The following is a 14352-nucleotide window of genomic DNA, read 5'->3' on the forward strand; positions in this document are numbered from 1 at the left end:
GTAGAGATGGCTGCCACTGCTTTTGATCTAGGGGTTTCCTCACAAGTGTTTTTCCCGAAGCTGCAGATGTGATCGACTTTTCAAATGTCATATTTATGAGCCTTTCTTTACATTACATTTAACACTATTCATACAAGCCATTACCTGAACGCTTCTTTCTGAGAAGGACTTCTCTAGGGACTAGGCTTATTAGTGAAGTTGGGAACAGCATTTCCATAACCCCTCCTTTCACTGACTGAAGCTAATTTATAGAGCTATTGGCTAAGATCACTTGACACACACACACAAAAAAGTTCATTTGTTTTCAAGGGACACTAAATATCAGATTTACCAAGAAGAAGATGGAGAAGGCATTAGATTTGTTCTTCTCTTTCTATATTTGCAATTAAGTAAATTACAGATTTAATAAGTTATTTTAAGGACAAAAACAAAACAGATTTAAATGAAATACAGTTGTGAAATAATATACACATCCAATGGCATATGATGATTTTAAATAGATAGTGTTTGATGTGGACAATTATTTTTTTGAAAGATGGGTCTTAGACAAGCAATCATAGTTTGTTGTTCTCTTCAAAATTACAGAGAACAGTTAAAAGGCATCATCACCAAGACGTGTTTCTTTATTTCACCTGCCATAAAAGTGAGAGGATGAGGCAGAAGCAGGCCAACATACTAATAAATTACATATTTATTATTTGCACACAATAAAATCTTGTGTTTATACAGCAGAGCCATCCTAGAGAAGTTTTTGGAGTTACTTTGCAAGTGTGACTGTTAAGGTCTGCATGAGATGAACATCCAACTGCTTAGCCTACTTCTTGTAGGTGGGCTTTGCACTTGAGCTGAGCTCTGCATTGCTCTGTGTAACTGGAAAGCAAGCAGTACCCAAGCTATACTGAACATCACTGCACGAGCTGCAGCAGTAGACACAGAAAATTACGTGTGCTCAATTGCAGGCATTGCAGATGTTACTATTTCTTTCTTATATGGAAACCAAGTACAGCCAGGAAATGCCCTTATCTTTACATCTCCCCCCCTTCATTTCCTTATTAAAGACAACTTCTAATTTAAATCATTTGATCTCACAAGGTTAAAGCCCTTGTTTTCACAATGCTAGCCATCAAGAAGTACCTACAGATTTCCTTAATCAAGTAGGCAAGGGAGGGAAGGAGGTTGGATGGAGGCTTAGTGCACTTCTCACTGCCCTGTCACCCCTACATGACAGGCTGTCCTCCTGCCCAACCACCTTCAGACATTTCTGAATGGAAAGCAAATTATGAAATCTTACCACCAAACCCTAGCCATTTCACATGCAAATAAGACTATTAGGACGTGTTATATTTAATTCAGATATGGTTATATTAGAGCATAATAGTATATATTAATATAACATACAGTAATAATTCAGTAGGTAGCAGAGATGAATATTTCATCAGTACTAGAGAAGAGTCAGAAGAACAAATACAAACTTTGTCTAACACTTCGCTGAGCTGAAACAAGACCAGTGAACAATTTTAACAAGCGTACTGTACCTAGTGTGACTGGATCTGGATTCACTGGACTCTGCTGTCTGGAATGACTACTGCTGCTGTTACCGCCTTTTTTTAAATCTTCTGCATCACTGTACCGTCGTATCCAGTAATTAAGCTCCTCACGGTCTGCTTCTTGACATCGCCGTAGTACAGTGAGAGATCGCCTAGTTTTTTCCACCATGTCCATTATACAATTTAACAGCTAGTCACAGCGGTGGATGGAGCAGAGAAATGAAAAAGAACATTTTATTCATAAACTGACATTAAAATAAAGAAAACATTAATGTCCTGAGTACATGGATTTTAAGAATGAAGGTGTCTCTCCCTGTTCTTTAAAATACAGCTGAAAAATTCTAGTCTTGAGTTAAGAATAATGATCCCTTCCTGTTTAACTGGTAATTTTAAAGATGTAGGTTTCCATATCTACACATATACATTTCTGGAAAAAAGGGAGAAGGAGTGGAGGAGAAGACTGAAAGGATTGTATCTTACCACCAGTATCGCATGGCACTAAAAAGGCCAGGAGATCTGGTCCAGAACCGATGTCTAGAAATGTTGTAGGAGCTAATAAAATCCAATTAACTAGTTCTAAGGCCAAGCAGTCATATATCCCAGATCCAGTGTTTATACAGCAGAGTCCATTCCCCATTTGGCAGTCTGTAATAATTAGGATACTGCAACATATGTTTGAACAGCAAGGCCTAATAATATGAGCTACCTAACAGGGAATATCAAGACCCCAGGTTTAATCAACAGTGTTTTCAAAACTTGTACTGGGATTCAGATTTTTTTTTAAAGAAAAAGTTTAAATCCCTATCTTATAGGACTCCTTTTAGACAATTATACATGAGTGCATTTAGCCCTTACATGGTCAAGGTGTTTCCACTCTTCTGCCCATTCTCTGTCTGTTAGCCTGTGATCAATCATTTCTTCTTGACGTGTGCCATGTAACCCTGCCAAAAAGGAGCAAATCATGTTTACAGTGTTGGGTTTCCTCTAGGGGAAAAAAAAAAAAAAAAAAAAAAAAAAAAAAAGAGCCCATTGGACATGTGACTACATACATACCATACATTACCTGGTCCAGTATAAGAATGCCACCATAAAAATAAATGGTTACTTAAAAACTATGCTTTAAGTTCTCTTTAGCACTTTTCCCCACACCAGATGCTACTGTTTTGCTCAATGTACTGTCTTCAGTTCTGCAAGTTCTGTAGGTTGCAAGATGACCTCTCAAATATGAACATAACCCTTTTTTACATATACAATAATGTATAATTTTTAATTTGCGCTACCTGAAGTCAGCAAGACAAATTTTTGGTAACTCTCTCAAATACTAGCTGTACTTCAGAAAGTTGAAAAAATATTAGTATAAACTTAATGTTATTTCACTAAATGCAGTAATTACTACCATGTCAACAGAACATCATTAAGGGTTCATCCCTTCACAGATGTTTTAAACAACATGTGGTTAAAATGCAGCACATACATCACAGCAGCTGACAACATGATAGAACCAAGTCAGTATTTATTATCAACACTCAGAGGAACTGACACTTGCTTCTTGTTTAGCTTCCTCTATACAGATGCTAAGTATTTGTAAATGTTCTTCTTTTATTGAAGAATTGTTTAAAAGAAGCAAGAATAGTATGTGCAGATGTGAAGCAAGCCAGACAAATCCAAGAGCATCAGACATCCCCATAAAGCAACGTGTGCTGCCAGCACGGTCCTGCACAGGGTGTGGTGCTTCTGCTGTACGCATGCTCTGCAGACATCCCCACGACACAGTGCACACTTGAGGTGTCACATAGGAAACATTTCTCCAAAGGCTAATAACTTCCCTCTACTCTACAATGAAAGCAAGCTATACGAATTTTTTTACTGCCACAAATGTGGCATTAGAAGAAAAATAAGATGCTCTACCTATCCTTGCCTGCCAGACACCTGCATGTCCATGTCATCTATGAAGCAGGGGTTCCTTCTCCTTCTGACTCGTGCTTTAGAGTGTAGTAAAGGCACAGTTCAGTCCACTTTAACAAATGTAAATCTGCAATAAGATCATCAGGAGCAGCTGGACTGACAGCTATAAATGTTACATCTGAAGGGCCGGTATATTTTACCAGAAAACAAACAAACAAATAAACAAATAAAAACTGTACAAAACACATAATAATTAAAAGAGAAAAAGAAACCTCAAAAAACAATGCAGAAAATCAACATGCCTTACCCATAGGTCTGTTTCTGTCCCTGAGGTCCCTGTGGTTGGGGTGTCTGTATGAGTCCCTGTAGTGGTGGGCAATGGCCATATCATCCAAACGATAATGTTGAGGTGGAGGTGGGGTGGGATGAGGCAGACCATTGGGCTGATAAGATAAGCCATTATTTGGACTGTACCGCTGGCCTGGGCTAATAGTGCAGGGCCGCTTGCTTGGATGCTCTGAGTGCAAAGGCTCTCTGTCAAAGCCATTTTCTTTGGTTCTGAAAAATAAAGCAAAGGAACTTTAATTCACTTTGTGAGCAGAGCTGCTCAGGAACATGCATGCCCACCTACATGGGAAACTTTAGGATCTAGAGCTTGTTCTTTAGCTCTCCGAATGAGTGGTGCAGAACATGTTGTAACATTGCTTACTCCAAATACGCAATGGACATACACCTTGCCTAACTGTTCCTGTAACTTGAGAATAACTAGCAGAGTCACCCTGCAGATGGAACAGCTTGAAGAGTTGGGCTGGAGAGAGAGAAGCATTCACTGAAATCACCTGGTGATCAGGTGGGTATACACGTAATCACAGAGCTGCAGCAATCCGCCAATACATAATGCTAGAGGCCAAGCAATTCCCACTTTTAATAGTGCTGTAGGATATGGTGGTCAGGGGAATTTTTCAGTTAAATAAATGTGTGGTTTTTTTTATTATTTTTTAAAGAGGACAGCATCCAGTTTAAGGTAACGTTTTCAGTGTGCTGAACCTCAGCTATTATCAATGCCAGGATGAGTTTCCATCGAGAAGTGGAATACCATGTTAACAGCAGCTTCCTAGATCAGTGTTGCACAGAGACTTAGGGCTAGAATAACTTCAGATAATGCATAATTCTTCAGAGATTTTTTGCACCAACTTGGTTATTTCAGTCAGAGGTGCTGTGCCTGTCATTAATTTTGCAGGAAGATGTGGTTAGACTCAAGTCCACAATAACATTCAAGATTTCCCCACTCCATTACTCTCAGACAAGGTTTTTATGCTCGGGCAACTCTAGAGAGCTACCAGGGAGAATGGCAGTTTTTTGCTTTAGAGATTCGTGTTAATTCTAATCACAATCTGCTATTTCCAACATCTCTATCTCGCACCTCTGCCTATGAAAGTGACAACCTGGAACCTATGCTGAAACAATTTTCTATTAAAAGTATAAAAAAAGACTAGAGTTCGTTCAATGGGTTCACACCTCCCTTTAGAAAAGCTCGTTTCACCAAAGTATAGTTGTTTTTTATCACTGCAATAACCAAAACTTACAAAATCAGCTTTGAACTGAAAAGCTATGTCAAACTGTTGAGATCAAGTCCCTCCCTCCAAAAACCTTTATTAAATATCTGACATATTCTAGCCTTTCTTAAAGAGAACTTTCTGCTCCATTATTTATGGATGGCATAATATATCTTCCAAGTAATAAAAAGCCTAACTCAATTTTTTGTCATTTTGACAGGAATGTCAATTTGATCTAATTTTCTTGTTTGCCTGGTGTTAAGCAGGAAAAGAAACGCAAATGCCCTTCAGTGAACCCCTCCCCCAAACCAACCAACCTTGAGGGACTATCTCTGGAGAAACACTCGATGTATTAATTGTTGCCTCTCAGTAAGTTCTCCTTTAATCTCAATGAGAGGAAGGGAGAAACCAAATCTTTGCCAATATCCACTGGGAGAGAGGATCAAAGTAAGATCTAGCAATTACCAGCAGGAAATGAAAAGATGGGTTGCACTGTTTTCAGAAGGAGTAAGGAGATTTTCCAGGGTCCTCACCACAATCACTAATGCCAGAGAAGCTGCAGGTATACACATTATATTATACCTGAACTTGGCAAAGAGGGAAGAAGCTTTCACCAATACAGCAGGACAGCTGTTCTAATTTTGGGCAGAGATATAAAAGATATACTTTGTTAAAGCACAGTATATACCTTGTTCCAAAACAAATGCAGGATGGCTGTGAAAACTCCTAATCAGGAAAAGCTGAGGACCATGATATATTTTTAATGACTCTTGGCATGATGGAACTGCTTGCAATAACTCTCAATAGGTAGTGATATTTTTGACATCCCTCCAAGACAATTTTTCTATTTAGTTGCTGGTGTGTGTTTTCTTTGCAGAAACTCAAGCTCAATATCCAGGTCTTTCAATTGTAAAAATATGGACTTTCCTGTATGCACAAGCCAAGCTATCCATTTGTCACAGTTCTGTTTGCTAGGTTTAGAATGGTCACTAATACAGATTGGGAAAAAAGCAGAAACTGTGAATTATTAATCGGCCTTTTTGGATAGCTCAGTGTAGAAAAAGCAAATTTAAAAGTGTAGCAAGAAGGAAAACAATCAAAGGAAAACTAATTTTTCTTTTCTGCACTATAGTTAGCTGGCAAAAACACATTTTCATACAAATGTTCATATTTTTGCCTTACTGTACAGATACTTCTGTGTGTTTTCTAGGAATGTTCTGTACTTAACTAACTTAAATGAAATGTACAGCATTAGCTTGGACAATATGCCAGCATATTGATAACGTTTTGTTGGGAAAAATAGTGTTTTTGTTTATAGTCCTGTGTTACAGGAGAGATAAATATTGTCTTGCTAACCATTCATATTAAGAAAAGTCTTTTAAAACTCCTCAATATGGCACATGGTTTACAAGGAGCATAGCTGTAAGTGCTGTGAGTATCCTTCACATTGTTGAGATGTGGAGGAGCTTCTTCAAACAAAATATTTGCCTAACAGAGTTATCTTAGTTGGTCCATGTGCCAGGGTACCTTCTACATGAATTCACTGTCAGGGGTGCCAAGGGTACAGCTACTACAACATCACTTTCTAAAGTAACGAAACAATCATGACCACTTTCATTTTCTTCTCACTCAAAATTAGAGATATTTTTTTAGAGATTTTTTTTTCTTAAAAATATCGTATACCTACTTTATAGGCAGCTGTCATAAATGTAGAACCATTTTATGACATGCTCCTGTGCCGTTCAATCTTTTCTAGCAACCTCAAAAGATGACTACTCAGCAAAAACTCTTTTGTAGTTAATGTATTTAAAATGTTATTTATAACTAAGCATTCATTCACCAAAATAAAAACTCATATTGGTCCAAGTTCCTTTGCTTTACTAGCATAGAATGTAAACTCCAAAAGTTGTAAACAAAATATAGCAAACACTTTGTTCATGACATGTCATGAACAAATTACTAAAATGTGTTGTCTCCTCAGGTGTCAGTTTTTCTCTCTTGCAGTGACTGATGGTTCCCAGTGTTATTACAGAAACAGATTGATCTTTTTAATGAGCTAGTTTAATAGACTCCAAAATCTCACCGTGGCTGCTCATCCGTGTCAGACCATATGCACCAAGAAAACATTCAGTAAAACACGAAGCTCTGCTGTCAGATTGCTCTATAAAACCCCACATACAGTAGATTTGGATAGGCAGATAAATAACTAGAACTGGAAAATGTGTATGCAAAAAGGGTTCTGAAACCATAAGCAAAAAGAATTACTGCATGTAGACGCATTTTCTATAAGAAAAAAAAATCAAGAGGCGCATGTATTTATCTGCAACACACTCACTCCACTTCCTTCACCTAATCCCTTACTATATTTTACCTCTATTCGAGTCAACACTATGTAGTTATCTGTGCTTGAAAGAAAAATGTAAATATGGACGGATGTGTGTGTATATTTCTAATATACACATGCGTATATTTAATATATATATGCACACAAATCTATATATTATATACATATATTAAATACACTTTATATACAGCATATATACACACACATCTCATTTCCCATGGGAAGTGAAAAAGATACCACAATTTACTTTAGCGAGAAGCACATCTCCAAACAAAATTGTTCCAAATTCATTTAGCTCCCCTGGAAAGAACTTGCCTTTCAGACTTTTTGTTTTCCATATTTTAGCAACAGAGTCGTAGCAACCCCTCCTCTTAAAAGATGCCTAATATCTTCCACTGTATTTTTATTAGTGTATTTGAAATCTACTTAGATATCTAAAAAAAAGGTATACATATTTCCAGATGTTTCCTCCTGCTTCTCTGTAAACAATTAAAATAATTAATAGCTTAATGAGTATAAAGCCAGACAAGTATTTGGTTTCCATACTCACTCAGTCTAGGCATGTTCTGACTCTGAGGACAGTTTTTCGTGGTTTGTTCACTTACATTACCCAAATTTAAAGGTATGCAAACTCCCATCAAGTAAATTTAAGAATCTTCCCAAAAGGATCCTGTTCTTTTCATTAAATATGTAGTACAAATGTTCTTGAGTGCACAAAACATCTCCACTGAACTTGATTTCGCCAAAAGTACAGCATGATTTTCATATTTGTTTTGTGTAGCTTTAATCATGGACAACAGAGATCCAGGCACAATTAACCATTAATGGGGCTGTTTGATACAGTAAACAAAAAAACAAAAAACAAACAAACAAACAAAAAACTATTTTTAAGCTCAAGGCACCATTCCAATAGATGAATTGGACAGTCCTTCCAGCTCTTTTCAGATGATAATCAAAGAACGTGAGGGTCAAAAAAAGATAGGTGTCTCTCCCTGAAATGCCACTTCCTCAGAATTAAGGAGCCTAATTTCAAGTGAGCATCAACAGAAGCTACCAGCTAATGGCTTCAGCAGCTCACACCAAGTAGGTGGTGGACATCCAGCAGCACAGCGTGCAAGTCCCACCACTCAATGCACTCCCGTCCATGTGCAACTTCCCAAAGCTCACTCTCTGTATTTCTCCCACAGAGTGCCCTAAAAGCTGCACTACTACATGGAGAGGAACTGGCGACTCCCTGAGCTGCAAGGAGTCTGGGAGAGACCTCAGCTGTAAAGGCAAAGGCATGTCCTCAAGAACAGAGTTTCAAAAGCACATTTTTAACATAGAGAACAAAATCCATAAAACAGACTTAAATACCCCTAGGTCTAGGACTCAGTTGTAATTAAAAGACTTTAAAAATCAATATTCTCCTGATCTGCTGATCACCTTGTGGGCTACTCCTCAAACCCCTTCTGCTCTAAGGCTAATATGGAGCATTTTCACTGCAAACTTCCCTGACCCGTCTTCACCATCCATCTCTCCCAAACACAACATAGGCGAGACGGCACTTACTACAAGACAACTGAAATTCAGCACTGTTAAACTGGGACTCAAAGGGGGTGAGTATTATTACTGAATGCTAATGAAGAAAAACAAAGGAAAGACTTTATTGCTCATTTTCACTTTATGGTCATATGGGAGAAGCAAGCAGTACTGCTGTTAACAGCAAACAAGTAAGCTAAGGCTATCAGGAAGGCACGTCCCTCCTCTCCTCAGTACTCTCTGCCAAGCCTCATGGGCTTAGGAGATAATTCAACGTGTCTATCTATTTGTAGGCAAAACACCATGTCTGCTACTGACACTGGACTACATCATGCTGATATTTAAGTTATTCGCAAGATTCACGAGATTTTAAGAGTCCTTTATTCCCTACAGCGCACAGATGTTTGGTACACTACTCTGCAAAGACTGAGGATATGCAGCAGAACTGCCCCAGGGAGCTAAATTTCAGCTTTGGAAATGTTATCTCTTTGCTTGGAGTAAGAGACTACATGGAAAATGTCTGAAAACTAATCCTCTTTTTTAGATTCAGCTAGCAAACTTGTGTAACACCAATGGCTGCTTCAGTTCAGCTTAGCCATCAGGAAAAAATGGTGAAAAAATAAAACGGCTTCTCTGCTGGTATCTTTATATTCTTGCTGGCTCACAGAGATTTCCCTGAAACGCCATCTAAAGCATATCAATTTCTAATACTTTGACATTTTCTTTTATTTAATGGGTAAGTTACTTTAAATCTTACTGTTCACGTCTGGCTATGAATTCCTTTGAGTTTTACTACGCAGACATTTTCAAGATCTAGCCTTGATATCATGACTATCTCCATTCATATATGTGCCAATACTTGGCATCAAATTTTTTCTCTATCAGTCTTCTGAGCCTGCAGACTTTGTTTTATCTACATGCTTTGTGTTATGATGGCCTGTCCCCACCCAAAAACTTCGCCTACATAAAATTGCAATCCTTCTCGACCTTGCAAACCTTCACCTTACTCATTTAAAGGATAACTGGGACCTCTGCAATGCCTTGTACATGCAGGTAGTGGTATTTGGCAGAACAGCATTATAAAAGTTTTTCACGCTGTAGAATCTGTGGCAAACAAAACTAAGAGTAAGTTCAATATTTGGGCCTCCCAAAGGTAAGATTTATATGCTAAATGACTTTCTAACACTATCACAGGAAGACAGTTGAAAATAAACAACCACAAGATTCATTTTCTTGTAATACTAAACAGAGAACTTCTATTTGAATAAGAAAAAAAAAATAAAAATTGTTCCATATCCCTGAAGCTACTGTACACACAAGCACTCACTCACTGTTTCTGCACAGACTCTTTCTCAGCTCAACAATACAACAGATTTCAGTGAACATCTCTCCTGTTTGGAACAAATGTTAAACATATCCTTATGCTGCGCATAAAACATGGTATGGCAGAAGGAATCAAATCCCCAACTACACCATGGAACATGCCTTAGACTTCCTAATATGAGTGCCTAGCCACCTTCCCCATATTTACTATTTATCCAACAAAACCTTAAATACAAAGGAATTATGTATGGAATGATTTACTTTATGCTTCACAGATATATTATGAACCCAAATGGTTAGTGTGGCACTGTCTGGTCAATATTATTGCAATGCAAATATGGCGACGTTGTGTTCTCAAGTGATTTTGCTGCATGAGTCAGTGTGTGCATATAAATACATACATACACCAGTACATGAAGGTAGTTTGGCTGCTGCACAGCTGTCATGAAGGAAAGACCTGCACCGAGGACACAGACTCCCAGAGTGGCTGAGGCCAGCAGGGCCCTCTGGAGGCCACCTGGTGCCACCCGTGCCCAAGCAGGGACACCCAGAGCAGGGTGCCCAGCACCACGTCCAGGCGGCTTCTGAAGGGCTCCAAGGAGGAGACCCCACAGCCTCTGGGCAGCCTGTGCCAGGGCTCCGTCACCCGCACAGCACAGAAGTGCTCCTGGTGCTCAGGGGGAGCCTCCTGGGGGCCAGTTTGTGCCCAGGGCCTCCTGTCCTGTCACTGGGCATGCTAGCCCAACACTCCCCAGGTGCCCACCCCTTGCTGGCAAGGCTCAGCATGCTGGACCCACCAGACGCTTCTACCTGGGGTGCGAAAGGCGCAGCCATTCTCACCTGTCTGGAGTTCGCCTCTTCCCGTTTTCGTTCACATCGAGAAGCAGCTCTGAGGAGTCAACAGGTGAGGTGGTGCTGGCATCCAGAAGCAGCTGTTCGTGCTGGGCGAGGTACTGGGCTGGGTTCTGCTTGGCTAGCCTTGCACAGTGCAGCAGCTCCCGCTGCAACAGGGGCAGATTGGCCTGCAAGAGTGTTGCACACATTACAGGGGCGGCTGGGTGGCTCACATGCAGTTTCAACAAGGACAAAGCAGAAAAATTAGAAATCAGTGGGAAACACGCTGTGGGATGAACCTGTTGCATGAGTCCTGAATGAGGTTTGCTGTGGTTAGCTGCCTGAAAGCAGACAGCCACGCTACAGGGTCAGGTTGTGGCTGTGCCAAGTGTGCATGAAAGAATGGGAGCTTACTTACAAAAATGGAAAACAAAACTGCAAATGCATGAGAAAACCAGGTCTGAGTTCCACGTATTTGAAAGAGGAAAAAACACTGCTCTGGCTCATTTCATCTCCTTCCTTACTACCCAAAACCTGAGCTCCTATGGAGCAGCACTTTGTTTTTCCACTAGCAAAACTTCTTCACTATTAGTTCCCATTCAGACTCCAGTTAGTACTTAGAAATCTTTAGAAACCATAGGATCTGTGGCTCTGTAAGCTGTCTCTGTCATCATCCTTCAAGAGCCTAGGTGAGAATAGGATTGCCCTCAGCTTTCCCATCAGCTTGCAGTCACACGTTCAGATGAAGACTACAATACAATCTCATGTTCCAGAGCTCCTGGTAATCACCTTGAGGGCCACATCCCTCCTCCTTGCCAGACAGCCTGAAGTATTTTTAGCTTTTCTCTCGGGACCCCAATGGGAGCTGGGTCACAGCCTGGAGAGTACCAATACCCAAGGAGTATTGAAAAAGCTTATTGATCCCTGCATGGCAGATTTTTTCCATACGGGGGTCACACTTAGCTGTATTTCTCACCAAATTTGGGACTGATGTAGAACTATACATCCTTCCCCTTGGAGAAGACAGTTACACATCCTGGGAAATTTCTTTCTCTCTTTGCAACACAAGCATACATTGATACTAAGACAACCCAGTCATTTCTTACCCACTTATGTGTGCCGCAAAGTGATGTGCCCTGACATCCCTTCTTTCTTGCCTAGTGCACAATGACCGCTGCCTAGGGAATTTCAGATATGAGATTACATTTCATGACCTTTAATAACTAGATGTAAGACAAAGAACTCTAATGATCCCCTTTGCTTTTAAAGAAACTCCTGCAAGGGAAAAAAAATCTTTTTTTTTTTTTTTTAAACAGAAAAATAGTTCTTAATTAAGTCAAAAAGTTCTGAAACTAACACACAGGGAATCAAGCATAAAAAGGAGATGTTCTGTAAAGTTTTGAGCAAAGGGGCCTGGGAGATTACTATGCTAGTACTGTAACAAAGGCAAATGCTCCAGGTACCTGTTGCTGTACCATAAGAGAAGATCCCCTGTGCAACAAAAATACCAGAATAGGGTTAGTATGTATAAGGCTTTCAACAGAAAACAAACGAATAAACAAAAAAATCAGTTGTTCATGTTAGGATGGGAAGAAGGACCTCATGGGAACATGAGGTCTTGTCAGACCTCCATAGAACGCAAATATTTTGTAAAATTACCAAAGAAATATCTTCCTACTGTTATTATCATTCACTTGGTTTTGTCCAGGGCTGCCACATAATGGGGAAAGATACTGAATGCTTTGGTGAGCATGGCTTTTCACTTATTTTTATTTGCTTATTCGTTTGTTTTTCCTTAAAAGCTCACAGAGAATCAAAGTCACAACACCTAACTACACTGCCTCATGTGGCAGAAAATGTTTGCAGAATTTTACATAGATTTACAAAAAAATAATAATAATAAATAAAATAAAAATCTGGAGAAAATAATAGGATCAAACCCAGGATTTCCACAGCGGTACATTCTTGGAAAATGAGAACACTTCATCATCACAGGATTTCTGTGAGGTAGAAATGCTTTGAAGTTTCCACTTGAAAGATGAAAAATCAAGGAAAACAACACATTTGCATTCCTTATCCACTACCGCAAACCAAAGAGACATACTTCATGCATGGATACTCCTGGCTTCTGGAGTCAACCAAATTTTGAACTGGCTAGCAAAAACCTTGATCTATGTTAATTCATTTCCTCATCCTAATGCAATGTTCATTCTTACTCTTTGACCATAAACATGCAGATTTGTAATTAAACTTATCCTTTATTCTAAGTGCACTGAACATGTTTTATGTGCCCAGAATATATACTTCTGAGAAGTCATTATAAAAAAAAATATGAATTATGTGCCTCATAATCTAGAAGAGGACTTCTGGGTTTACAATGGCATCAAGCAGCTTTTGGATGAAGATTTAAACTCAAATTAAACAGAAGAAAAGCAGTACATGAAAACATTTAGCTCAACACAAGTATTTTCAATCTTCTAAAGACATAAATACAAAAAAAAGTTTGTCAAGTCATACAGTAAAACTAATTAGTTTATCAGAAAACAAAATACATGAATAATAATTTTAATGTTTATTAAAAAAAAAAAAAAAATCTCTATGGCTAGGTAAAGTGTATGGACTGCTTCTGGTCACCATGGCCCAGATACACAAGAACTAGTTTTTAGGGGGCTGGAAGCACTAACATTGTCCATACTGTGACCAAGAAGAGATCAAGCTCCAAAGGAAACTCAAGCATACTTATATACAGACTCTTAAACCCAAATGGCCTTGGACATAAAGGTTTATGCAGGGGTTCAGGCTGACAGCAGAGGCAGTTCTGTCAATGTGCAGTAGCACATTTTTTCAAACATCGCTGCTGGTACCTGAAGATTAGGACACCTTTACATGTCAGAGATACAAACCAATTCTGCACCAGACGCCAGATAAGTATGTTAGAATAACACTGACTGCAAAGAAAATATAACATTACTGGTTTGCTGTCCCCCACAGTTTTGCACTTCAGTGTCTGGAATATGCTCCTACTCTGTTTTGGATCAGACCTTCTAGCCTTCAAGATTTAGGTAGTGTCTTAGCATCCTACATCAGTTTTATAATTAGAGATTAGAAGAGGTAAACTTTTTTTTACCCAGCTGTCAGATCCGCTTTCCACTTTGAAATGAACTGTTCTAACCTGCAAACAAAACATTATCTGTGCACCTGCAAAAGAAGCTACAGCTCCAAAAGGCTGTTTTATCATTTCAGTACTCATTCCAGGTAATTAGCTAATAATCTTCCATTGTTGGGTGTTCCTACTTTCTTCAGAACTTTAGCAACAGAAATA

The 14352-nt window shown here is 39.1% G+C and overlaps 1 protein-coding gene across 3 annotated transcripts in view; it reads right to left on the minus strand.

Annotated features, from left to right (window-relative positions):
* Positions 1-14352, minus strand: part of RUNX1T1 (RUNX1 partner transcriptional co-repressor 1) — a 112453-nt gene that overhangs the window by 24670 nt on the left and 73431 nt on the right. For all 3 annotated transcript variants that reach the window (XM_040546451.1, XM_040546450.1, XM_040546452.1), the window contains 4 exons: positions 11037-11218; positions 3760-4010; positions 2403-2488; positions 1536-1737 (listed from right to left, as the gene is read on the minus strand). In XM_040546451.1, coding sequence (XP_040402385.1) covers positions 1536-1737; positions 2403-2488; positions 3760-4010; positions 11037-11218 — 721 coding nt within the window. The remainder of the gene's footprint in view (positions 1-1535; positions 1738-2402; positions 2489-3759; positions 4011-11036; positions 11219-14352) is intronic.

Source organism: Cygnus olor, chromosome 2, assembly GCF_009769625.2.
Source record: "Cygnus olor isolate bCygOlo1 chromosome 2, bCygOlo1.pri.v2, whole genome shotgun sequence".
NCBI lineage: Eukaryota > Metazoa > Chordata > Aves > Anseriformes > Anatidae > Cygnus > Cygnus olor.